The sequence below is a fragment of the Sinohyriopsis cumingii genome, chromosome 7, assembly GCF_028554795.1.
Source record: "Sinohyriopsis cumingii isolate HCF-2022 chromosome 7, ASM2855479v2, whole genome shotgun sequence".
Classification (NCBI taxonomy): Eukaryota; Metazoa; Mollusca; class Bivalvia; order Unionida; family Unionidae; genus Sinohyriopsis; species Sinohyriopsis cumingii.
The window spans coordinates 93,259,944-93,285,685 of NC_142967.1; the positions used below are offsets into that span (position 1 = coordinate 93,259,944).

General features: G+C 35.1%; 1 protein-coding gene across 2 annotated transcripts; it reads left to right on the forward strand.

The window, feature by feature from the left end:
* The first annotated feature begins 303 nt into the window (after nucleotides 1-303).
* On the forward strand, nucleotides 304-23,626 carry LOC149795727 (ribonuclease H2 subunit A-like). 2 transcript variants are annotated; one of them, XM_089965628.1, is made up of 8 exons: nucleotides 304-496; nucleotides 4,352-4,423; nucleotides 7,747-7,873; nucleotides 10,930-11,017; nucleotides 12,683-12,820; nucleotides 14,916-15,003; nucleotides 20,449-20,572; nucleotides 23,292-23,626. In XM_089965628.1, exons 1-8 carry the CDS (start codon nucleotides 370-372, stop codon nucleotides 23,431-23,433), a joined length of 906 nt encoding a protein of 301 aa, XP_089821754.1. In that variant the 5' UTR covers nucleotides 304-369; the 3' UTR covers nucleotides 23,434-23,626. The 2 variants fall into 2 exon arrangements, with proteins under 2 accessions (XP_089821754.1, XP_089821755.1); XM_089965629.1 differs by lacking the exon at nucleotides 304-496 and adding an exon at nucleotides 649-730.
* The last annotated feature ends 2,116 nt before the right edge of the window (nucleotides 23,627-25,742 follow it).

Below are 25,742 nucleotides of genomic sequence, written 5' to 3' on the forward strand. Positions count from 1 at the left end.
CGCACAAATTTAGAAAAATACGAACCACAAAGATAAAATAACAAAAAAACTAACCCAATAAGAAAACCTCTCGGTAAGTTAGAGGCTTCGGTTTGGCGTTATTGACCTTATATTTTTTATTTTTTTCGTATGAGGTTTTATTTTTCAAAAATTACGCTCTATCAAAAGGTCTGTTTGCCTCCTTTGCTGCGGGGGGGGGGGGGGTATTCTACTAACTTTGGAAAATGCGGAGATAGTTTGAATATATGACTGATTGACTCTGAACCGGGCTTGGATTAATTTATTAAGAAAATCTACGGCTCTGGAAATATTTTGTAGAACCAGTCTAAACAGCCGCGAAATCTGTACTTATCCAGAAGGAAGTTCGACATGGACCAAACCGGATTTGAGCAAAATAATACTCAAAATTTTCATATAGAATCGGACGTTCCAGAATGCACAATAAAAGAGCCATGCTGGCTGGGTATAGACGAGGCAGGAAGAGGCCCAGTTCTAGGTACTCGACCTCGGGGTGGGATCACAGGGGCTCGTACCGTTGCTTACAGTTGACCTGTCTGTCATGCATGTACTATATAATAAATAGTCATTATATAGTATATGTATGACAGGTCAATTGTAAACAACGATACGAGCTCCTGTGGGTGGGATGGGGTGGTTGAGGAATGTTCAATCGGGTGAAGACAACGACACTGAAAATATGATTTAATATACTGCTGTCGGGATTTTATGCGTACGTAAGGTTTCCGTCACCAATATTGACGCAAAACGCATATCGATTTCGACATATAGAACAGAATAAAATACTGCAATGATTACCATTTGAAAAGATGCAATTGTCACCAGAACATTCTGTTCAAAATATTATTAATTTTGGACATAAAGATACCACAACTGTGTTTTCACGACTCTCGATCACAGGTGCTCGACGCGAGTTTGATGTTGAGAAGAAAAAAAAAATCTCAAGGAAAAAAAATCATACAGAGTGACAAAGCTACCTTAGATTACCCCCAATGACCCGTTCTGACATACGACCCTCTCTATCATAATATATAAGAGAGAAGGTATGGAACTTCCCAATACTTCATTCCACCCATGACCCTCGATTTCCTTCTGCTATTTCCGTCTTTAAAGGAACATGTCCACAATATATGGCTTGTTTACTCCTGAGATATTTTTCTATCCATCAAGCCATCATTGACTTTTCTACGTTGTACCAAACTGAAGTTACTGGCTCCGAAACGTTGCATTTTTGTGAAGTTTTACTGCTGAGACAAGTCCGTGCTCCTCTGATAATAAGTATAACCTTTTGAGCCAATCATATTTTGGCATTGACGTGTTGCCGCATAGTTTGACTATTTTGAAAATAGAGATGCATGTTTACGATGTATGTGCAGTGAAGAAAACGATGTCTAATTCTTGCGTGGAACAGGGTTCCTAAAGTTGAATTGAGTTAATGGTAAGTAAAAACTTACTTTTGCATCAACCACTGTTCTGAAATTTAAGAAGGGATGCATCGTAGAGTCGCAAACGTGGTACATGTAGCTCTGTTCACCGGTTTTCACATGTGCACGCACTTGTCCAGAAGACAAAATTGGCGAAAATGCCACGTTTCAGAGCCCTTAACTTCAGTTTGGTACAACATAGAAAAGTCAATGATGGCTTGATGAATAGAAAAATATCTAAAGAGTAAAACAAGCCATATGGTGTGGACATGTGCCTTTAAAGACGGAAATAGCAGAAGGAAATCGAGGGTCATAGGTGGAACGAAGTATTGGGAAGTTCTGTACCTTCTCTCTTATAAATATATATGATAGAGAGGGTCCTATGTCAGAATGGGTCATGGGGGAAATCTAAGGTGTTTTTGTCACTGTATGATTTTTTCCTTTAGCTTATTATTTTTTTTTCTCAACGTCAAGCTCGCGTCAAGCACCTGTGCTCTCAATATGTTGGTCTATTCTGCAAATAGCTTTGAAAAGATATAATATTTATGCATCGGGTTAAGGAAATGAAATGCGTTACTTTGGACTCTTTCTGTCAACATTTCAGTGGAGTTAATTACTCCACTGAAATGCTGACAGAAAGAGTCCAAATACTTTGTTCCACCCATGACCCTCAATTTCCTTCAGCTATTTCCGTCTTTAAAGGCACACGTCCACTCTATATGGCTTGTTTTACTCCTGAGATATTTTTCTATCCATCAAGCCATCATTGACTTTTCTATGTTGTACCATTCAGTGGAGTAATTAGGTCAGGTTTATAGCTGGTTTTACAAACTTCAACATAACTGCCACTAAATGGCAAGAGATAAATAAACATAACTGATTTTATAAAAAAAGAAAAAAAAAGGTTAAGCATTTTATAAAAAAATAAGCTATCTTGTGGAAGAGAAATAGCAATTAATAGGTTGTATTGTGTTTACAACATCCATTATGGCAGAAGAAAATTACTAAATAATTTAGAAACGGATAATACACTGCAGAATTTCCTGAGAATCCCGAAACTTGAAGTAAGATGCAGTATTGTTCATAGGTAAACATTTACACCTTTTAAATGCATTTATTTGTATGATTCTAAAACAAATATCAAGTAGGATTTTCTGGGTTACAAGATCAAGAAGGTCATGGAGTGGGTCTTCATGTTGACATATAGAAACTAAATTTTCATATGCATTTAGGGTAGAAATTGTGATATTTTTGTACACTTTATGAATATCACTTTCTTTAATTAAAGGGTAATTGTCTCAGTACAAATTGGGTTTTAGACCAAAAGTAACGTGATCTAATGTTACAGAAATGATGCATCGCTGTGTAGAATTACCCAACGCGCAGAATTTGCTGACATGGTTGTATATGTGAATAATATCTTAACTATCCTTTGAGTATAATTTGGTGTTATCACAGGGGCTTGTTCGGATCGTTGCTTACAATTTACCTATCAATTATTATTTTATATATATGTTATATTATAATCATAGAAGGGAGAGCCCTTGATGCCACCTATTAAAAATTGACACCTTAGTATTCACACACCAACCGTTTGTAATCCCCTACTGATTTTAAAAACAAAATGCTTCCAGAATATAATTTTTATCCTGATTTTCTGCTTTCTAGAAACATCTTAATAAGCTCAAAAAAATGAAATATACAATTATTTACATGTTTTGGGTGTATATATTGGTATACACCCCAATGTTGTAATTTGTAATTGTTACAATAATAATTAATAATAATAAGCAAGTCAGTATTGATTTAAGGGATTTTGATACAAATTATTTACTTTTTACTAAGTTCTGGCACAGTTCATGTATTGCTGTCACTCTGTCACACTTGATTTTAATTGATAGGACAGGTATGATAACTCGCTAATCAGACAGAACCTTAAAATATAATGTTGAGATTATGATTGTGAAAATCCTGAATGTGTATTTACATATTTTCTGTGGAAATATCATGTACTTATGTGTTTTAAAGTAATTAAAGGCCTAAAAAGCATACAAAATGAGGTAAAAGCTGTCCAGTTAAGTACAACCGATTGACTCCATTACACAAATGGAGCTATAAATAGAAGTAAGCAAGTAAATCCTATAAAAAAAAATCAATAAAATTAAATTTTATTTTGCTTTTTGATCATTATTCAAATATATACAGATCATAAGACAGTTATCTTCACGAGTGTTTGGTACAGATTATGCGTATTTTGGTGTATATCAGCTTTTGAGTGTATTTCGTTTTTTCTAATAACCCCTGATTGTCGCTAGTGGGTCCCAAACACTGTTGCTTGTTGTCATTTTGAATCATTCGAGAGTTTCTTAAGTAACATGGCTTGGTAGATGTATAACCCACCATTCAAAAGTAGTGTGTTACAGATGGTAGTCTGAATTAAATGTTGTCTTGCCTGCACAGCAAAAGATACAAGATTTTTATAAATTTTCCAATGGTAGTAACATTGTCATGGAAGGTTGTGTTAAATTATGGCAGTGGCATATGGTGTTTGTCCTTATCTGTCAATGGCATTTAGTGTTTGTCCTTTTCTGTCAGTGGCACATGGTGTTTGTCCTTTGAGTATGGCACATCATGTTTGTTCTTGGCTGTCAGTGGCACATGGTGTTTGTTCTTGGCTGTCAGTGACACATGGTGATTGTCATTGGCACATGTTTTTCCTTCTCTGATAGTAGCACATGGTGTTTGTCCTTGGCTGTCAGTGACACATCGTTTTGGCCTTTTGTGTGAGTGCATCCATCCAGTTCAGTTTACAGTTAGGTGCATTTATTCTTTTGTTTTATTTTTACTGATATTTATTTTTTATGCATATAGTTTACTTTGTACACAGTTTAGTTTAATATATTTTGTAGGACCTATGGTGTATGGAACGTGCTACAGTCCCATTTCCATGAAGGAAGACCTCAAAACCCTGGAATTTGCAGGTAATATTTGAAACACATTTATAAATGCCCCAAGCCAAAAAAGCCTACAACAAAAATGTAGACTTCAGATCCTTGAAAAGATATATAGGGTCCACCATAAAAGTGATAAAATAAAGAGAAAATATAACAGTTTCCATTGTCAGCAATATACAAAACATGTTGATCATTCTGATTACTCAGTATTTACTCCATTTTATCAAATTATCAATTATTGACCAATCATTCACAGTGTTGAAGAAAGACGAGATTTTATTTAATTTACATGGCTCGAGTTTTTGTTCCAAATATGCTATATTGATTAAAATAAAGTGTCTAATGAAGGATTGACCATCAGGCAGAAGTACATGTTTTGCCAGATGTACAGGTCCTGTGGCAAATACATCACTGCAGAGCTTATGAGTCTACATGATATCAAAGACCAATTAAACGGTGAATAAAAAGAAGTAAAGAAAATGGAGAATTCTACTTAGATTCTACATTTTCTATTTGGTCTTTATCTGTGCAGAATAGCCAAATTGTAGGGGCATTTTTGTACATGCACCATAAGGCAGAGTGTATTATGTTATGTCTTTTGGTCCACCCATCTGTCTGTTTTGAATTTTGTTTCTGAACAATAACTTGAATTGTCCACCATCTGCAGTTTAAAAAAATGGCTTGCAGTTTTTGGGGCAAGAAATTACCCTATCAATTGGGGTAAGGAAGTACCCTGTCAATTTTGGAGTCAAAGGGTTAATGATCAAGATAAATGTCTGAAAGAAGAAAAATTGTTTCCACGTGAGTTCTCTGTTATCTACAGCTATTTAACTTTGAGTTTGGCATCCACTTGGGACAAGCAAGAACCTTTCAATTTTAAGGTCAGTGGTCCACGTTAGTGGCTGAAAGAATAAACACGGTTTCCACACAATAATTTATGTTCTCTACCAAGTACAGTTATCAGACTTTGTAGGTGGCTAGCCTATTTATTTCAGAGTTTTGTGGTCAGAAGTCCAAGTCACTGTTACCAATGAATATGATTTCTTTATTATAAAATAAGTTCTACATCACATACATGGGCCAGCCATTATGGATGACATGCACTTGTTTTAAGGAAGCAGTTATTGATTTTATTAGTCAATGGTCAAAGTTACTGTGATGGAAAAAAGATGCTTTCTGCACACAATTTTAAGTTCTTGACCCTGTACCTTCCCCAAGTTTGTAGAGGGCTTGTAGTCATGGTATGGAAGAGAACTATTTATTTCATGTCAAGGTCATTGTGGCTGCAAGAAAATTTGTGTTGTACAGATTAACTTAAGTTTTAGAGTAAGTAGCAAATTTTGTGGATGGCTTGCACTTGAGGTAATAATGAAACCTATTGATTCTGAGGTTAAAGGTCAGAGGACATGATCATTATAAGACAGGTAGGAAAATATTTGTTTCTGCACATTAGTACTAGTTCAAGATTGCATGTCTTGACCAAAAGTAGAGGTTAATGAACCCATTAGTAGTGGTCAATATCTCTGGAGTCTAGTGCCTTCATAAAGGACTTTTAAACCTTGGGTAGGCATATAATTTCCTTTTTGTTTGTAACATTATTAAAACATTAGAAATTGCCTGTTGTATGGAGAAAAAAAAATTGTTGCAGAATGACAGTTTTGTTGCCTCACCCTGTGAATTGTAAAATGTGGGTATTTCTGTCCCAGTGACAGCAGTGGCAGTACAACAATGTTGAAGGGCTGTATTCAGCTGAAAATTTGATAAAACTTTTAAGTTCTTCAGCGTATAATCACTAAAGGGACTGTCATTGTAACACATTTCCTATTTTAAGTTGCGTATGGTCATGGCTTCCATTTCATTATTCATTATCAGAGCTGTATGTATAAAGTGGCATACTCTATGGCTTGCATGAGCAGTGTTAAAAGAGGGTGTACTCTGGTAGTCTCACAGTAAGGTGATTTACTCATGGCTTCTGTGGAGTGTTTTTCATGAGGGAGTACTGTGGTAATCTCACAGTAAGGTGGTATACTCTTGGTTCTTATGGATACTTATAATAAAGAAATACTGTATCATGTGTAAGACAGTATACTGCGTGTAAGGCAGTATACTGCGACTCCCATGGATAGCATTAATATGAGGGAGTATGGTGACAGAATAAGGTGGCATGCTCAGTGGCTTCCATAGGCAGTGTTATAATGAGAGTGTACTATGGCAGTCTCACATCAACTTGATTTGCTGATGGTTCCAATGGAAATCATTATGATGAGCTAGTCCTGCTTTTTTCTAATTTGTACTCATGTATGCTGTGGGAATACCTGTCTTCCCTGCATATTAGCAGCAATGTACATCATTATAATGCCACAGGTCAGGCATGGACTTTTGTGAAATACTTGTCATGTAAGACCACAGTAACAGACCAGTGGCTGAGAAAACGAAATGGGGATAGTGCATAATGGAGAAATATTGGTTAACCTGTGTGAGTTTGATTTTTAACGTAGCTTTAACAATTTTTCAGTCATATCGCTACAATGTCTGCAGTGTGGCAGTTTAGTGATATCTAGCACTGGGGCATCAAGCCACAGACATGTAGCATGATGTCCCATCCAGTCACATTATCCTGACACCAGGCCGAGGTAGCTGTTAGTACCATTCTTGTAAGTCTTTGGTATGAATTGGCTGAGGATCGAACCCACAATCTACTGCATCCAAGGTGGATGCTCTATTCACTAGGCCACTGGAGCAGTTTGTTAACCCGTAAACTGTATTGAAGTTTATCATATGTATTATTTATTGGGAGGAGTTTTACTTGGAATTTTGAAGAAAGTTGTTTTTGAATCGTTTTTATTTCTGCCTTCCATGTCACCATTTCTCCACCTGTACATTACAATGGTGATTTCTTGCTTTCAAAACAATTCTCTTTGTAATAATGCAGCTTATATTTTTCATTGCTCATTATTTCTAAGTACATAAGAGTCATTGTATTTAAACTGCATTTTAAGCATGAGCTGGTTGTTTTCTTGGGTTAACATTGATGTCTTGATGTTATTTTTTACTTTTTATAAAATAATAAATAGACAGCTAATATTTTCAGTTTAGTTTGTTCTTGAGATGAAATTTCAAGAAAGGCCTTTTGTTTTGGTGCTGAAGTTTTGTATTTATATTTATCCATCTGGATTTCCTGTAAGATTGCGTTTTTTATTTTTCTCCTTTAATACAAATAAAAATGTTCATAAAATTTCATCTGTTCTGAAACATTGTACTGAAAATTTTGAATAAACTTTCTGCTTTGATTGCAGCTTTGTAGCTTAAATATTATAAAAACAGTGATGTAAGCTGTTTACTCTTTTCAGATTCTAAGACCTTAACAGAAGAGAAGAGGGACTCCATCTTTGAAAAGTTGAATGATGCCAAACACTTGATAGGCTGGATGGTGGAGATTATCTCCCCTCACAACATCTCTACAAATATGCTTAGGAGGTACATTGTATTTTTAGGCTAGTTTGATCTGCCAGTATTGGGTAAAAATAATGTGCTTTATATAGAGCTTTCAATGCTGATGAAAATATTAATTCAGATCAAGTTCTCTCTTTCTAGTGAACATCAGATAACTTCTCTGTGACAGACTCAGAAATGATCATAGTGATACTTATATAATTTGGCAGCTTTTGGCAGAAAGGTTTTGACTAGATGTGCGGAAAAAAAACTTGTTATTCCTATTCCAGTAGGATGGATGGTCATATCAGCATGGGGTTTTCACTGAAAAGATTTCTAATGATGCCTAGTTTATCCTAAATGATATTGAGCTGATTTGACATCCAATGTAGACACAATAGTAGCCATCATGAAAATCTTGTTATTGCTTTTCCTCCTGAATGGGAGACTTCTTATTGTGTCTTGTTGGTCTTAAATAAACATTGTACTAACCTGACAGCCAATAAGGCTGCAAGAGTGAAACTCTTCAAGCTGGTCCTCATAAATAGAGCCATGTCAACAGCTGTAAACCACAGGAGAAAACTTTTCATCATGGAAATGAAGGTCGTAATGAATTCCTTTTGCTCATGGTGAGATAACCTGTGTTGGAAAGTGATTCTCACAATGTCTGATAATTCTGTAGTTACCTTGAAATATATTTGTAGATTCTTTGTTAAGGAGCCAAACTTAGCATACCTAGTGGTTCCTTCGTCCATCCGTCTTTCAGGGGATTTGTTCTCTTTGAGGCATCTGATGATGGATCTTTTTTCGCAACAAGGTGGAATCACAAACTGCACATCTACTTAACTTTCCCAGAGGCAGAAGTTTGGGCCATGGATCTTATGGCAGTCAGTCAGTTAGGATAGGATTTGGGGCGATGTCTTCCCTACATCTGTTTTATTCTGATTCCAAGATAATGAATGACCACAGTTGCCAAGTTGTTCTGGTAGCCCCCCTTTTAAATGTCATGGGTGAATGATCTGCTAGAAATAGCGATAGATGACCCCATGAAGACCCTGTCAAAATTAAATCTGCTCAATCAACCTTGCTCTGGGTATTTCACCCCTGCCTAGACATACTTCATCACAGCAGGTTCTTTTTAGATGAGCATTCCAGAGAAAGGAGTTTCAACCTTCAGTCTTGGAGACAATGTCATGGGCAAGAAGGCCCTCCACTTTGAAGCCTATGAAGGAAAAGATGGGTATTCAGGGACTAGTGCAAAAATAAAAACAACATTATCTCAAATACCTTAGTCTCTCAGATGGTCCACTTTTTTCTCTGTCTCTTCAAAGAGTCAAAAACAGCTCAGGTTGCTATCAAGGTATAATAATTTTTTATTTCTGACACATTCAGGCATCATGGTAGAGTTAATATAGGTCATGACTTCAGACTTGCTCAACAACCTAAATAGGCCTAAATCACTTTTTTACTTGGCTCAGCTGGGGAAATTCTAACCTTAGAAAGAGCTCTATGAAATAGCTATATTACATTACATGCTTTCTGATAGCATTAGCCTTTGTGCTCAGGGTGAGAGAGTTGCATGCCCTTTTGGTTGAGCCATACCATTTCTAGTTAAGAGCAGATGGTTCCATGGTGTTAACGATGCATCTGGGTTTCATGGCTAAGAACCAGTTAGTTTCTGGGGTAATCAAAACTCCTTGACATCAAGAGAGGCATCTAAGCAAGTCCAGGTCCATGCTATCAAAATTTATTTGAAATGCATGAAGAAGAACTGAGGATATAACCCCATAAGCCCTGGTATCATGGCAGAAGTGCAAAAAAATTTCTGCCCATGAGATGGGAGCAATCTTCACGAATCTGTCTTGTGAACACAATGTTTTGATCAGAGATTATTTTAGAAGCCATTAGCTGGCATGCAGGATCAAACTTCTCAAGTTTTTATCCAGATGGCCACCAAACCCATTTGAGGACAAGACAACCTCTGCATGGGTGTGGATTTAGCACTTTTGCTGGATTCGTCTAAGAATGTTTGCTCAGCAAGAGAAAGTCATCCATTATACTGATCTGTATTTTGTGGTATTGGGTACTGACATTAACCTGTGTCATTTGTGCTGTTTTGATATTAGGTGAGTGGTTTATCCTTTATTGTAGAATCATTAATTATTCTTCCCTAAGAGGATGCTATGTAGAGATTGGACGCTCATGTATTTCCTCATCCTCTTACCCATTCTCATAATATTAATGGAATTGGTGATCATGTTCACTGCATAAAGGAAAGTTTTTAGTAAATAAAATTCCTATAGAATACTTAACTGTTCACATTACTGTTGAACCCTCCGACACTGCCCTGCAAATGAGAGTATCCTCGTTTGATGTATTACTCATCTTAAAGTAGAACCATGCAAGAGGGGCAAAGAGGGAGGATGGGTAAACATTTCTTCCCTTTGTGTCTGTGGTACATGAACACGAAAGAAAGAAAAAATGTTTGTTCTGGAATTGCTGGATTCGAAAGGTATTGAAGCTTGTATTTCTAATGTTTGTGTGATTGGGTAAGTATTCTCAGAGTAACATAATTTACTAACAATTTGCTTTCTGGCATCAATCTTGTTAGCAGTTAAGGTTTTAGTTAAAGTTTGGTTTAAGTTTTTCAGCTCTTATTTTATCACAGGCTTGATGTGAAGTCTCTGGCTTTCTTTTTTTGAAGGTCATATCCCAAAGCATAATCTTTGTGTAGCACAGGGTGCTGCAAATGTTTTCTTTATATTTATTACCAAACCAGAGACAGCATGGTGCAAATTTCTTTTATATAGTATGTATATATTGCCTTATATATTATTTTCGTGAAAAAAATGTCACTCTTTTAGTTATGACAGAAGGAATGGTGTCAGTATTAGTAAAGTGCAATGTTCAAGTTACATCTTATACATCAGTGGCTGTAGGGTTGATCCAACTGTAGTAAAATATTACTATGTGCTTAAAGTTTGCACATTATATGCCAGAAATTCCATTCTCTCATGCTTAAAATAAGCAAAACAATGTATTCTGCAGATAACTCGATTTTGTTTTTTTTAATTCATTTATTTATTTATTTATTCTAATAGAGCCAAAGTTAACCTGAACATTCTTTCCCATGACTGCGCCATCCGTCTAATTCAGAAGGTCCTTGACAGAGGTGTTAATGTTAAAGAGGTTTGCTATCTTTTTATATCTTCACTTGCATGATAGCTAGTTTGTTCATGTGTAACACAAATTTTGTACAGGTGTCTGTCACTTTCCATTTGTTAACAGCTGGATGCACAGACAGTGTCATAACTTAATACCCCATATTAAAATAAGCATACAATAAAATTTAAAAAATGATTTTTTTTTTATGTCCTGTGTTAAGGCAACTTAAGGCTTTAAATTAAGAAATCATCCAAGTTAGGTTTTTAATTAAGACTGTAGAAGTCATCCAAGTTAGGTCAACTGTCCAGGAAGTAAATAAAGGTTTTGCTGTAATTATATATTGATTCATATCTTACAGTATTAGAAAAGTCAAATTTTGTATCACCCCTATGTACGAATGGCAAGTATCGTGTTTTTATCACCCCTATGTATGAATGGCAGGTATCCTGTTTTTATCACGCCTATGTATGAATGGAAAGTATCGTGTTTTTATCACGCCTATGTATGAATGGCAAGTATCCTGTTTTTATCACCCCTATGTATGAATGGCAAGTATCCTGTTTTTATCACCCCTATGTATGAATGGCAAGTATCATGTTTTTATCACCCCTATGTATGAATGGCAAGTATCATGTTTTTATCACCCCTATGTATGAATGGCAGGTATCATGTTTTTATCACCCCTATGTATGAATGGCAAGTATCATGTTTTTATCATCCCTATGTATGAATGGCAGGTATCATGTTTTTATCACCCCTGTGTATGAATGGCAAATACCATGTTTTTATCACACCTGTGTATGAATGGCAAGTACCATGTTTTTATCACCCCTATGTATGAATGGAAAGTATCATGTTTTTATCATCCCTATGTATGAATGGCAGGTATCATGTTTTTATCACCCCTGTGTATGAATGGCAAGTATCATGTTTTTATCACCCCTATGTATGAATGGCAAGTATCATGTTTTTATCACCCCTATGTATGAATGGAAAGTATCATGTTTTTATCACCCCTATGTATGAATGGAAAGTATCATGTTTTTATCACCCCTATGTATGAATGGCAAGTATCATGTTTTTATCACCCCTATGTATGAATGGCAGGTATCATGTTTTTATCACCCCTATGTATGAATGGCAAGTATCATGTTTTTATCACCCCTATGTATGAATGGCAGGTATCATGTTTTTATCACCCCTATGTATGAATGGCAAGTATCATGTTTTTATCACCCCTATGTATGAATGGCAAGTATCATGTTTTTATCACCCCTATGTATGAATGGCAGGTATCATGTTTTTATCACCCCTATGTATGAATGGCAAGTATCATGTTTTTATCACCCCTATGTATGAATGGCAAGTATCATGTTTTTATCACCCCTATGTATGAATGGCAAGTATCATGTTTTTATCACCCCTATGTATGAATGGCAGGTATCATGTTTCCATCAGCAAGAATACCAATGTAATGGTTTGGTGCTGTGGTAAAGGTTTTCAAAGTGAGAGTCTTCTACATCAGTTGTATTTTCAACTGAAACTTTGTTGAAATATTACTGTATGACAAAACTTTTGTCGAATATGCTAGGAATTTCAGTTGTACCAGTATCAACAGAAAGTTACATCACAGCAATGCTGTTGATGGGAGAGACATGTCATTCTATGTAATGCTTGTTTACTTTTAAGATATATGTGGATACAGTTGGAGACCCTGCAAAGTACCAGACCAAGTTGAAAGAACTATTTCCTGATATCGATATTACAGTAGCAGCTAAAGCAGATGCGAATTTCGAGATTGTTGGAGCAGCCAGTATCTGTGCTAAAGTAAGGTTTGATGCATTCACCCTCAGAATTTTATGGCTTACACAGAGGTGTTTACTGCTTTGATTTTAGTGTACTTTACAAGTAATGTTTCACAAAAATATGGGCTGTGTCTCATGGTATTGATTTTATAGGCTGGGTCTTTTTCAGCAGGGGGGCCCTGATTGGCCGAGTGGTCTAAAGCGCCCACTGTTCTGGATCACTGCCATCTCATCTCTGTCTGCATGGGTTCGAGTGTCAGGCTCGGCTAAGGTGGGTACATGAGAAAGCTTGCCAGTAGCTTCTTGTGAAACGGTGGTTCTTCCCAGGATTTTCCTGGATTCTTCCTCCACCAGTTATACTGGCCTCCATGTATTGCCTACCTTGTTCTGAAACTGGCATTAAACCCTAAAACAACTACACCTTTTTTAGCAAAGATACTGCATGGCCAAGTTCTATTCATTTATTGTTGGACTGTTCAGCACTATCACTGAAGTGCTTGATAGTGCTATACTGCACTAAGTTCAGGCATCTGTATGATTTTGAGTGAGGCTATGTTTATCTGACTTGTTTCTTTTTGTGATATGCTTTTGAAAAATAAAATAAGGCATTGAATTTATGATCACTTTGAATAACATTAGGTGAAAAATTGTGGCTTTGCTTCAGCCACTTCATGTAAATGATCAGTACTGCTCAGACAGAAGGGGAGGATGGGTGTCAGACAATTTATGTAAACTATTGGTACTGTTCAGGTGGAAAGGGGAGGATTGGTGTCAGCTGTTTAGAGGATCAGTGATGCTACAAATGGCCACGTGCATAATTTTATGAGTTTTGTAAACCTTTTCGTGTAATACCAGCTGTCATTGTTGGTATGGCAAACTAGGGACAGGTGGCAGAAATTAAAGATTGGACTTCAGGAAACTACTGATAAACATCTGTCACTGGGTCCGATGAAGGATACATACATGTAGGGTTTATACTGATTTCTCACAATTCGTGCCTAAAAATCTTCCATCTGCTTGAATTTTGCTTGTTAAATCTGCAAGCCCTACCTGTATTTGTTCAAGAAATCTCACCCAACCACTCCATATTTAGCTAATTTTGCCCTTTTTAGCTCTACTGGTTATAGACCAGAAGAGTTTATGCGATGACCTTTTGTGCCAGGTATCATGCGGCAGACATCACAATATCCAGTAATGTCACTGGAGCTTACATAGATTGTTTTTGTTTTTTATTTATTTTGTTATTTGATTTCAGAATGTGATTACAAAAGGAAGATAAGATTCAGTCAATGTACTTGTGTACTAATTTACGTAGATGATAGACTAAGGTTTGTATGACCTTGGGATTCATGCAGCCTTATGGAAGTGGTATGTTCAGGAAGAGTATGAGATGTTAGGAGTATGATCACTACTCCAGAGGAATTTATTACCGTATTGACATGTTCTTCACACTCAAGGCTTCTTATGATTTCGTGTTGGTCCTAAAAGACATACAGAATGGTCACCATGTTGGCTCTGTTGAAAATCTTGTTATTGCTTTTCTTCCAGAATGGGTGGCCTTATTGACACTGCCTGGGTTTGCATTAAAAGACTTCTTATGATATTTAGTTGGTCCTAACTGATTTGACATACAGTATAGCAGCTACTGCAGCCTTTTCAAAAATCTTATTGGTACTCCTACACAAAATTTTATTTCCATGTTTTCACTTGCAACCCCCCCCCGATTATGACTAAGTTAAAGTGATGCCAATCTTGCATTCAACATAGCCACAATGGTTGTTGAAAATCATGTTATTGGTTTCTTTCTTTCTGGATGTATTTTGTTGATTTGGTTTTTTTATTTCTTATGTCTTGTGTTCATAAAATATCTCTGTTCTGGTAATTGGTCAGTTGTTTGTATAATGCTTTACTTGCGACATTATAATTCATATAGAAAGGGCATCAAGTATAATCCTTGCCTGTCCAACAGTCTTTATGTATGTTTGATTGAATTTTGTGGCAGGGTATTTGTGTTGTATGGTTTATACAAAAATCTGTTCAGTCTTGCGCTAAATTGATAAAAAATTGTTGCATAAAAGCTTTATTTTATGTAAAAACTAATTCCTTGTTTATATCAGGTGGCAAGAGATAAAGCTGTCAAGAGATGGATTTTTAATGAGGGAATTGAAATGAAAGACAATGAGTATGGCTCAGGTTACCCTGGTGGTGAGTGGATATATACATTGTATCATTTAAAACAAAATAACAGCACAATTTTACTTAAAACGGGTCTTGCTAGGATTTTAGAACTAGGAGCCCATGACTCACATTTTGGTAAAAATAAGAGTCCCACCAGCAAAAATTGAAGTCCCTCTCAGAAGATGTGAACTTTGCATATTAGAAGAACTGAGTTTAATTTCCACATTCTTTATAACACTGACATATAGCTCCTGTTTGTCCATCAGTGTGTGACTGAATTTTGTCAGTCCAAGGAAAGGTCTTATTCCAAATACTAAGACAGGCATCACACACTTCCTTACACTTGGCTACTGTCCGATTCTAGCAACTTAAGCACTCTTTTGAATCTCGTTACAATCTTCATCAGTTTGCCGATGAACCCCCAAATACTTATCCAGATTTGCTAATGGCATGTGACTAAGTGTTAGCATGTCTTGATTTTGAGGTCACATGCATTTCTTTCTCAGCTACACACTGAAATGAACACAACAATGAAAGCTAAAGTGTTTATTTGATGTAGTCTTATAAATAACCACCTGTAGATTACGGGTTTTTTGCCTCTAAATTCAATCACTGTAAATATTATATTTTCCCACCCAAAGTCTTAGAAGTTGCCTGAATTGTGTATTTGCATAATTTTAGCCTTTTTTTGTAATTATTTCAACCTCTAAATAAAAATTTATATCACAGTTTGAGTGACTTTAACCTTGAAATTATGCTACAATAATGGCCATGAAACACCTTACATTACAACTGGGCCAACTACCACAAACCTTCATTGTTTTCATTGCCAGATACATCATTTTAAAATAGATATTCATTGCAATCTTACAGCTTTATCACCCTTTGCAAATTTGGCCATTGCTTGTGTCAAGAGAGACATGGATGAACATCCACAAATGAAATGTATTTTTAAAAATAACTAAATGACATACCTATGGGGGTGCACAGGGGCAAGATATGGGGAGGGAGACAAAGATTGAAACTGTCAGGAAACAAGCAACACTGCACATGTAAAACTTATCAACTACAATACATACTCAACTCCAGTTTAGGCTTCTCTGCAAAGCTTTGATTAAATCTGTTCTGAAATATGGCTTTATTACAAATGCAGGAATTTCTCTATTTTTAGTGTTTAAAATTTCAGCTATGGACTTAAGTTAACACATTTTATGAAAGTTTGGCCTGGTCATCCGCAGTTGTAGATCCTGTAAATTACTGTCTATACTTGTTTGAGACCAATTGCAAACCACTCAGACTCAGACCAAGATCTGCCTTTATATATTGTGCTGGCAGATCTGGGCCTTTGCAGTTTGTTAGGAGTAATCAGTAGAACAAACAACATAAACCCTGACCTTTGGCAAATTACATGATGGTAGATCCAGGTCTATATTGCGAACAGTTGGACTTAATTTATAAGCAAGTTTAGATGATAATGTGAGTAGCTGTATCAATGATGTTCCCATGCTTAGTTTGGACCTCTGGTGGCCTAAGTGGTTAGAGTGTCCATCTTGGATGCAAGAGGTCATGGGTTCGAACCCCGGCCAAGGCATACCAGAGACTTCTAAAAATGATACTAGCAGCTGCCTTGCTTGGCAGTAAGCATTAAGATAGTAGTGCTAGGACTGGTTGGCCTGGTGTGAGGATAATGTGACTGGGTGGGACATCTTGCTACATGTCTGCAGCATGATGCCCCAGTGATAGAGAACACTATAAACTGTCATACTGCAGACATCATAGTAATATGACTGCATATTTTTAAAAGCTACATTAAAATTCAAAATCACATACACATGCTTACTTTCTTAATATCCATTATTATTTGTCCAATGCTAATGTGCATATTTTAGGCTTTTTGTGATTTGACTATATTTTTGCATTCAAATTTAATTGATTGGTGGAAATCATACAAAAAAGGTTCATGAATGGTCAAAACTTGAATTTAATTGAAGTAATTGTGAAACATATTACAATGTATACTGGTATAATTTATGCTTGAACAGGTTGATATAAACCCTTATCATTACATTTGGCATGGATAGCTTATTTGAACACATCAGATGATGTTCCTGAAATTGTTAAAGACATTAGCAATTAAAACCACTCTTGTATGAAGATGATCTAAATGTCTTGAGGAGGTTTTGTGGCCTTTAAAATTGCCATATCTTAACCTTGAATTTACAACTTTTATCCACTCAAGCATGTTGGTTTACATGTATAGCCATAATTGGTCTTGACTATATATATATATATATATATATATATATATATATATATATATAGTGAAATTAATGGTCAACATCCTTGTTATATACCCACTGCTATAGCTAAGGGAGCATATTGTTTATCTGCTGTCCAGTTCCATTTTAGCCTTGCACAAAAACTATTAAACTTAGACCCATCAAATTTAGCATACATCTTGGTCATAACTAAATGACCTGATTAGATTTTCAAGGATTGTCCCACTGTTTGTAAAAGGTACCTGTCGTATATACTTGCATATAAGCCTAATAATTTAGGGAAAAAAAGGCCTTGACAGTTTTTAGGTCTTTTAGTTGACTACTATAATAGCAGTAAATCTTGGGACACAAAACAATATTTTTTCCGTGTCCTAAGACATAGGCATGTAAAAGAAATAACTTTCAGTGACCTGACAATTATTAAACTGTTATAAAGTACTATGATTGATTTTGTTATTATTTTGCATGTGCATATTTTCTGATTTCTCCAACACGAAGCTAAATAAAGGTAAATACAGACTTCATAATTCGAGGGCTGGTTGAGTTTACCAGGGAGACCAGGCTGAACTATAATATAATGTACAGTACTTACACAGTGCATAGTGTCGCTTAAATCCTTACTTATTCCCAAACATAGATGCAAATTTTGCTTTATTCATTGTTTCGACCAAAATTGCATTCTTCCAGATAACATTTCAGTTAGTCCTTAACAGCTGTTTCATTTATGTTAAATCATGCGCTCCCGAGTTACTCAATTTCAATGATATACAAACTGAGGTAATATTTTTAAAATGGTATGCACATTTATTTGTGCAAGGTACTTAACCATCATAATTTACATGTTCACGAAGAGTGGTAATAATAAAGGCTAAAATTTTCAACTAAGATCAACATCAATAAATTTTAGTTGTGTATTTTAGCTGAACAAACATAACTTTCCACACAATGGAAAGCTTGATGTTTTGGTGTCTCCTATGTTGATAGTCGGCAAATTTGTCTTTTAATCATTAAAACCCTGAAACTGGCTTGTGATAAGTGGGAATTTTGACTGGTAATTATACCAGTTTAACATTGATATAAACGGTATGAAAATGCCAGGTGTTCACTCGTGCAAGTTTCTTTCGTGGGAATGGAGCTATAGCATATGGAGTTACAGCATTCATAGTGATCATTCTTGGGATTGAAATTAATTGTGGACGATTTTATTGTTCTGGTTTATTTTTGTATTATTTGTAGAGGTAAAAAAAATTCATTCATTTACATGATTAAAGTTTAAACTTAACATTCTATTTAGTGAAGAAGCGAATTCTTTATACTAAAATAATTATTTCATCACAACAATAATTCACAGGTGATACAAAAGAACATGTAGGACTTTTCTTGTTTAGAAGAAATGAAAAGAAGACATGATTTAATAATCAGGAGTTCTCTGAACAAATCGGGAGGTAGGCATGGATCAACCCCAAAAATCGGGAGTTGTTTCTTCTTCCTCCCTGCATGAAAGTTGACAGGTATGGTATAAGGTCCCTTACATCAAAGCAAACTACAACTCAGCATTTACAGTATTAGCATAATTTTCGAAGCATTGTTTCCAAAACATTATTATTGTATTTTGGAAATATGAAAGTTGAGTGCAATGGTGCCCATGATTTGACTCCAAGGGATGTACTTAATTCAGCACTTAATCAATGTCCATGTGGTGGTGCCATTATTTAAATACGTTCTGTAGCCTAATTGTGAGCGTTGAATCGAACCGTATTGTTTGTTCGTTGTGTTGTCACACTGGGATTACATTTTAATGAGTTACAGGTATTTACAATTTCAAAGCAAAGTAAAAACTTAATTACCGGTGCACTGATATAAAATGTCCAATGCATAAGCAAACAATAATCGCGTTGAAAGGGAGAAGGAGTGTTACAGGAACTCGTGGCTGCTAAATTCTTGTCATCGTTCGATCAAATTATACACAAATCTAAGTTAGGAAGAAACAATAAGAAAACAGAAAATTAAATTTTCAAACAAGTTTATATCATTTCTTTTTAATAATCATGCATGCCAATCTCAAGATAAGTATACGTGTAATTTTTTAAAATACAAATTTGCCTAAATAAATGCATTTAGAACTTACCTCGTGCATCTTGAGATGCCTCGGAGTTGTAAGTCAGCTTATATGCTGGTCATGCACTTTTTAGTGTTTATACCTGTTCAGTTTGGGGATGGGCTTGTACGCGAGTATATACGGTAATTATTTGGTCAAGTCCTAACCTGAGAAGCTTGTTTGCAAGACAAAGCAAAAACCACTCATTGTAGACCTATTTAATATAGCTGATGTATTTGTATGTAAATGAACTAATTTGATTTTCTTGCCATTAAAGTAATTTAAGATAAAAAAAGAAGTCACATCATAGAACTGTTGGGACTTTAGAATTTTGGAAAACAACCTTGTTTGCAAAATCAAGGAAAAATTGTTTGAGTTAATCAAATGAAATATAGACATATTGGTATTCATGCTTATATTATATGCATATGTAAATGAACTGATTTGATTTTAATTACCTGATAAAATATTCAGGCAGTTAACAACCATTTTTGTTCCACTGTGGACACATTTTGAACCTTTTGCGCTTTTCTTACAAAAACCTTGTTAGCACAGTTAAGCCCAAACACTTTTGATAGACGAATGAATTTTAATAGGCATATTTGCTAAAAAGCTTTACGGGATAGATTCAATGGAGAGACCAACAACATTTTTTTTTAAAAGACCAAAATAAGCGTACCTAGGTACCCTAATTTCCTATTTTTAAAACCAGTGCAATAGGAAACATGCATATTTTGGGAGGCATTGGCCTTTCATATTTTCAGTCTGAAGATTGTTTGTGGGAGAAAAAATATTTGTTGGCACAATTAAGCAAAATTGACTTCAGCTGTACAAATTAAATTTAGAAGGCGTGTTTGTATATAATATGTCAATCACGGTTCACCTGACAAGATTTTGAAACCACTATTGCAAGTTTTTTCTCCTCAGTTTTTTAACTTTGTGGGGTCTGCAGTTGGGGCATGCACATTTAGTTTAAGATATATAGTTGTCTCTAAGGCTGATTTTATCACACTTCTGTTCTTTCAGTTTAAAAATGTTTATTGTATGTAATTTCTTTGATTTTATTTGATACATTTTTCTTTTGTTTCATTTTAGATCCAAACACTAAAAAGTTTTTGACAAACTACATGGATAAAGTGTTTGGGTTTCCAAGTTTTGTGCGATTTAGTTGGTCAACAGCTGACAAGTTGATTGAGGAGCACTGTGTAAATGTCTGTTGGTAAGAAACCTAAATGAGATTTCAAAATACTTTTTATATCTTCCTTTCCGAAGAATTTTTTGAAAGTTTGATGTAAAACATGTTAGCTTTAAATAGTTATGAACTTTCTGTTAATTATACAGTTGTAAAGTGCAGCATGGGAATGTTTTACTATTGAGAAGATGGACAAATTTGGTACCATATATACTCACATAAATCCAGTCGAACTGTAAATTGCACATACTCAGATCTGCTATCGCATAATGCATTGTCAGATCTGGGTGTATGCAGCATGTTAGGAGTAATCAGTTTAAACAAAACAGCATAGAACCGATCTGCTGGCACATTATGTGACAGCAAAACAGGCTCTGTGCCATTTGCAGCTGGACTTGATTTGTATGTGAGTATAAGAGTTAATTCAGCAGCAGCCCCCCCCCCCCCCCCCCGGTAAGAAACCTGCGACAGTTGTCTTGGCTTTCAGTGAATTTAAATGTTGATGCATATGTCCAATAAGCAGTACATTCAGCCTGAAAATAATTGGGTTCAGCATTTACCTGTATAAATGAATGTGATCTGTATGCTGTCTTCACTAAAATTAAGTTAAATTATTCTTGTCATCTGAGCACTTGATTTTTGCTGCTTTACATATGTATAATTAGCACAGATTTGACTGCTTTTTATGAAATTATAAATGTAAGTCTTTCTTCTGTATTTGTAGGGGTCCAAATAATGTAATAGATGTAAAAAGTAATTGTATAATAGACTTGGCATGAATTCGTTTTAATGGGTTAACATTATTCAACCAAAATTACATATTTTAGTGTCATTGGTTAAATTTGTGAAGATGCCTGCGGATGGAGAGGGCTTATACACATGTAGTCTTTGCAGATGAATGGCTTGTGAGTTGTGCTTAACAATCACAAGACCATGAAAATTAGTGTATGGAATGAACTTGAATTTATGGGACTAACAATCCCTTCCTTTTGTTACAAGATTTGTTTGTCATACCCCCCCCCCCTTCCAACCTGCCTATATTAAAAGAAAAAATGAAGTAGCTAATGTGACTGATAGTTGTCATATTTAAAATGCTCCCATGCCTTAAAAATCAATAAAAAGAACAGGAAGTTTTTTTATTCATTTCCACAAGATAGCACGGATGTTCATTAATATCAGTTTTCCAAAGCTTCCATGCCAGTTTTGAGTTAGGTTTTAAGGGAAGTATTTGGTAGTGATAAGTACATTAGCACAGCTGGTAAAACTTTGAAGTGGTGGTAGTGAATAACCAATTAAAGTATAGGACATGTCAGCCTTGCTGCAAATCTCTGGTTCTTTATTGCTGGCTGTTCTGTATTCCAGTGAGATTCACAATTTGTTTAGTCACATGGAATCTATAAAAAATTGAACACTAAAAATAAATATACTATTTAAAGTTTTAGAAATTACCTGTTGTAAATTATTGTCAAATATTTTTAATTTACCCGAAGTAGGCTGCGTGGAAAGAATTTTAATATTGGTCATGGTGGTAAAACAAGAAACCTTGAATTAGCTCATTTACTAACTCCAGTACTAAGGTAAATTCTTTTTTCACAGCAGAACTAAACTGTGGACACGAATTTTATAAAGGCAGATGCGTAATCTGAGTTCTTAATAAAACACGGACAACCCCTAGCGGTAAAAGACTACATTGGTCCTTTGTTCAGACGGATGTTTCCTGATTCCAAAATTGCAGAAAATATGCATGTGCAAGAACAAAATCATCTAATATTGTTAGTTGTTTAGCAGAAGATACTTCACTTAAAATTGCAGAAGCCATGAACATTGGGTCGTTCAGTATTGCAACAGACAGAAGTAGTGATTGTGACAAAAAGTTGGCAGAACTGTATCAGGTTTTCAGCTGATACTGCATTAGCGACGACTGGAATTCATAAAAGAATTGCATTCTATATTTTGAAAAATGTCTCCATCATTGTACATATCAGGTTGTCTCTTTCATATGAAGCACCATGCTGCAGGTGAAGCTGTTGATAAATTACGAGAACTCCTGAAGTATCAAGTTGGCACTCTACCTGACAATGTACTTCATGCAGACAGAGTTGATATTTTTATTTTATTTCTCAGCTAAAAAACCCACTAACTGGAAGATATAAATTTCTCTTCTTTGTCAGGTTATGAAAGGAATATTGGTTCTTTACCATTCTAATGTTGACTGTGAGAGATTGTTCAACATTCTTAACAAAAATAAAACTGAATTTAGATCCAGGCTCTGTAACCCAGCACTTAGTGCTCTACTGGTGTGCAAAACATTCACAGTCTCAGCTGGTACAAAGTGTTTTGAAATGCAGTATGAGATCTGTTGCTTTTTAAAGCTCAAAGTGTTATATACTAATACTGGATGCAGTAATAGATGTTAAAAGTCCAGAGGGATAAATAAATCATTTTGTACATATGATCATTGAATTTTTATCATGTTATATGTGGATTATTCTTTTTGTCCACTTGGATTACTTTTTCCTTGCCAGGGGTTGGCATGTATGTATATATGGATTACTTTTTCATTGTCAGGGGTTGGCATGTATGTATATATGGATAACTTTTTCCTTGCCAGGGGTTGGCATGTCTGTATATATGGATTACTTTTTCCTTGTCAGGGGTTAGCATGTATGTATATATGGATAACTTTTTCTACAGACAAGTTCATTCTTCAGATTTAGATTTAATACTTTTGAAAAATTTCTTTCAGGGAAGACGATGATGAGGAAGAAAATGAGTCTGTTAAGAACACACCATCAGTCATGTCATTTTTTGCCAAGAAGGATGATAGCCACTTAGAAAGGCACAAGTTCTTCAAAGAGAGATGTTTAATATCTGTTGATAAATTATAAGTGTTTTGTACATGTGAACATAATGAAAATAGAGACTTATTTGATTACAAGGAAAAGCATAAATAACGTCCACTTTATTAGCTGGAAATTGAAAGGGTGTGAAATTGTACTTAAAAATCTTTATAAAAGTCTTTTTCACATGTTTCTTTTGATATTCACAAATTCTGAAGTAAAAGTTATATGCACGCTGAAAGCATGTGTTGTTTGTTAGTTATTCTTGCTGTAGTTGTTCAAATGAATAGGCATACAAGTGTTAATTATTGAGAATTTACAACAGATAAAGGTACATGGAAACGCATTTGAGAAAATTTTAGCAGTATGAAATTTGTGCAGACACCGTTCATAGACCCTGTAACGTAATGAACCATGAGACGGTACGTAAAGGGTGTTAATACTCTGTTCATGCTATATAATAGACGTTGAATTCAGATACAATGATCTGTGACAAAATTATTGAATATTTTAAATCTCTGAAATTTTTTAATGGAATTTAATGCATTATGGATGAATTGCATCCCACGAGGGCACGAAAATAAACATGTGCCAATGCATTGTTCTCTGAAAAATGGTAAAATACTGTAAAAACCCCACTATTAACGCTATCCAATTTTGTGCACACCAATTTATTGCATAATAGCAGTGTTCCATTGTGTGTGTTTGTGTATGTATATATATGTGTATATCACCAACATTAAAAATAACATAGCATTTAAAGTGCTGGTATAAAGCAAATTGATATACCAATACTATTGGTGTATCAAATTGTGATCTGCCATTGGTACAATAATACGAACATAAAAACATTCTTTCAACTGCAGGCCTATAGATCAGTGATGAATTTCCACTCGTTAATCATTAATGACGTTGGAAAATAATGAAAAAAGTAGTAATAGTTCCTGTTTACTAAACGAATTTAACATCATACACAATTTCATCGCAATCCTTTCTTTTTTCCCTTCCTTTCTCCTGTATCATGCATAAGGAGCAACATCCACAGAAATATGGAGTGAGAGAAAAACAATTTGGATTGATTGAAAACCTTTAAACTGAACCTGCATCAAGTAACCTACAAGAATATGGTTCATCGTAACAGTATGTTTGCACTTTCTTTGGAATTATCTACAGTGTTCATAATATCAATGATACATAGTTGCAATAGCCTGTCAACACTAAGTTAAATTTGTTGGTTATGAGGCACACATACTGTAACGATTCTCGTACTTTATTATAGTTGTTTCTTAAACCTGTTACAATGTTCTAAAAATCGATTATTCTTAAATAAATATGAAAATGATCAAACGGTGACCCCGTCCCCCTCTTTTTCTCTGGACCATCATAACAAAATATTTCCAAAAATCCATGAAAATACGAGCATTGGGGATTTTCACTTGCATCATACAACGATGTCCTTGGACCTAGGAATGATGGTAACATAAAATCAAACCATCCAAAGGAAAAGGAGAGAGAATTTTATGGTCAGTAGTAATTTTAATTAAAGCAGAATAAAATCTCAGATCAACTTGAAATATATTAAAATGTTTTAATTGCCTCTTGTGGGTTCGTCATTTTGCTTAGTTTCTATTCCATTCTATTTCCATATGCCAGTACATGAATGTCTGTGTTCGGTGTGTACAAGAAGCTAAAGTGTTCATAGTGCTTTACTTTCTTCATGAAAACAATTGCGTTTAAATCATAGGTGTCTTATATTGATTTAATCAATGTGAATAAAAATAGAAACTTAAAAAAGGAAACAATCAAATGATCAATTTGCAAATGTGATGGTGAACAACAAGAAAAGGCATAGAACTACATTTTATAGCAGACACTCACAGGGATACGAGTTCATTCATTTGGTAACCACAAAGTTGCCCTGAGCATATCTCAACCCATTGGCCTATATGTGTATTTGTATGTGATATAAATAGAATACATGTATAGTATGTATGCTATATCAGTGATATACCACTTGTAAAAAAATTGTATTAAAAGGAAACATGGCAAGCCTTGTTTCCTTTTAATGAAACATTTACACATCTTGTGGTATATCATTGATGTAGGGAACATACTATATATATATGTAATATTTACCCCGAAAAAGTACCCACCTACCCTAATTTTTAAACCAGTACAATAGGAAATACACCTTTGTTTTTGTCTAAAATGAAGACTTCAAATCATATTTCACGCAACTGGTTTGCTAAATAGGTACTGACCATTGGGAAAAAGAATGATGTCAGGTGAAGATAAAAAAAAAAAAAAAAAAATTAGCCAGTTCCTGCTGAATGAATAATTATGACATACATAATAAA

Coding starts and splice junctions, on each gene's coding strand:
- LOC149795727 (XM_089965628.1), top strand. CDS start 370: ATGGACCAAACCGGATTTGAGCAAAATAATACTCAAAATTTTCATATA. Junction 497..4,351: donor AGGAAGAGGCCCAGTTCTAG/GTACTCGACCTC, acceptor TATATTTTGTAG/GACCTATGGTGTATGGAACG. Junction 15,004..20,448: donor TGGCTCAGGTTACCCTGGTG/GTGAGTGGATAT, acceptor GTTTCATTTTAG/ATCCAAACACTAAAAAGTTT.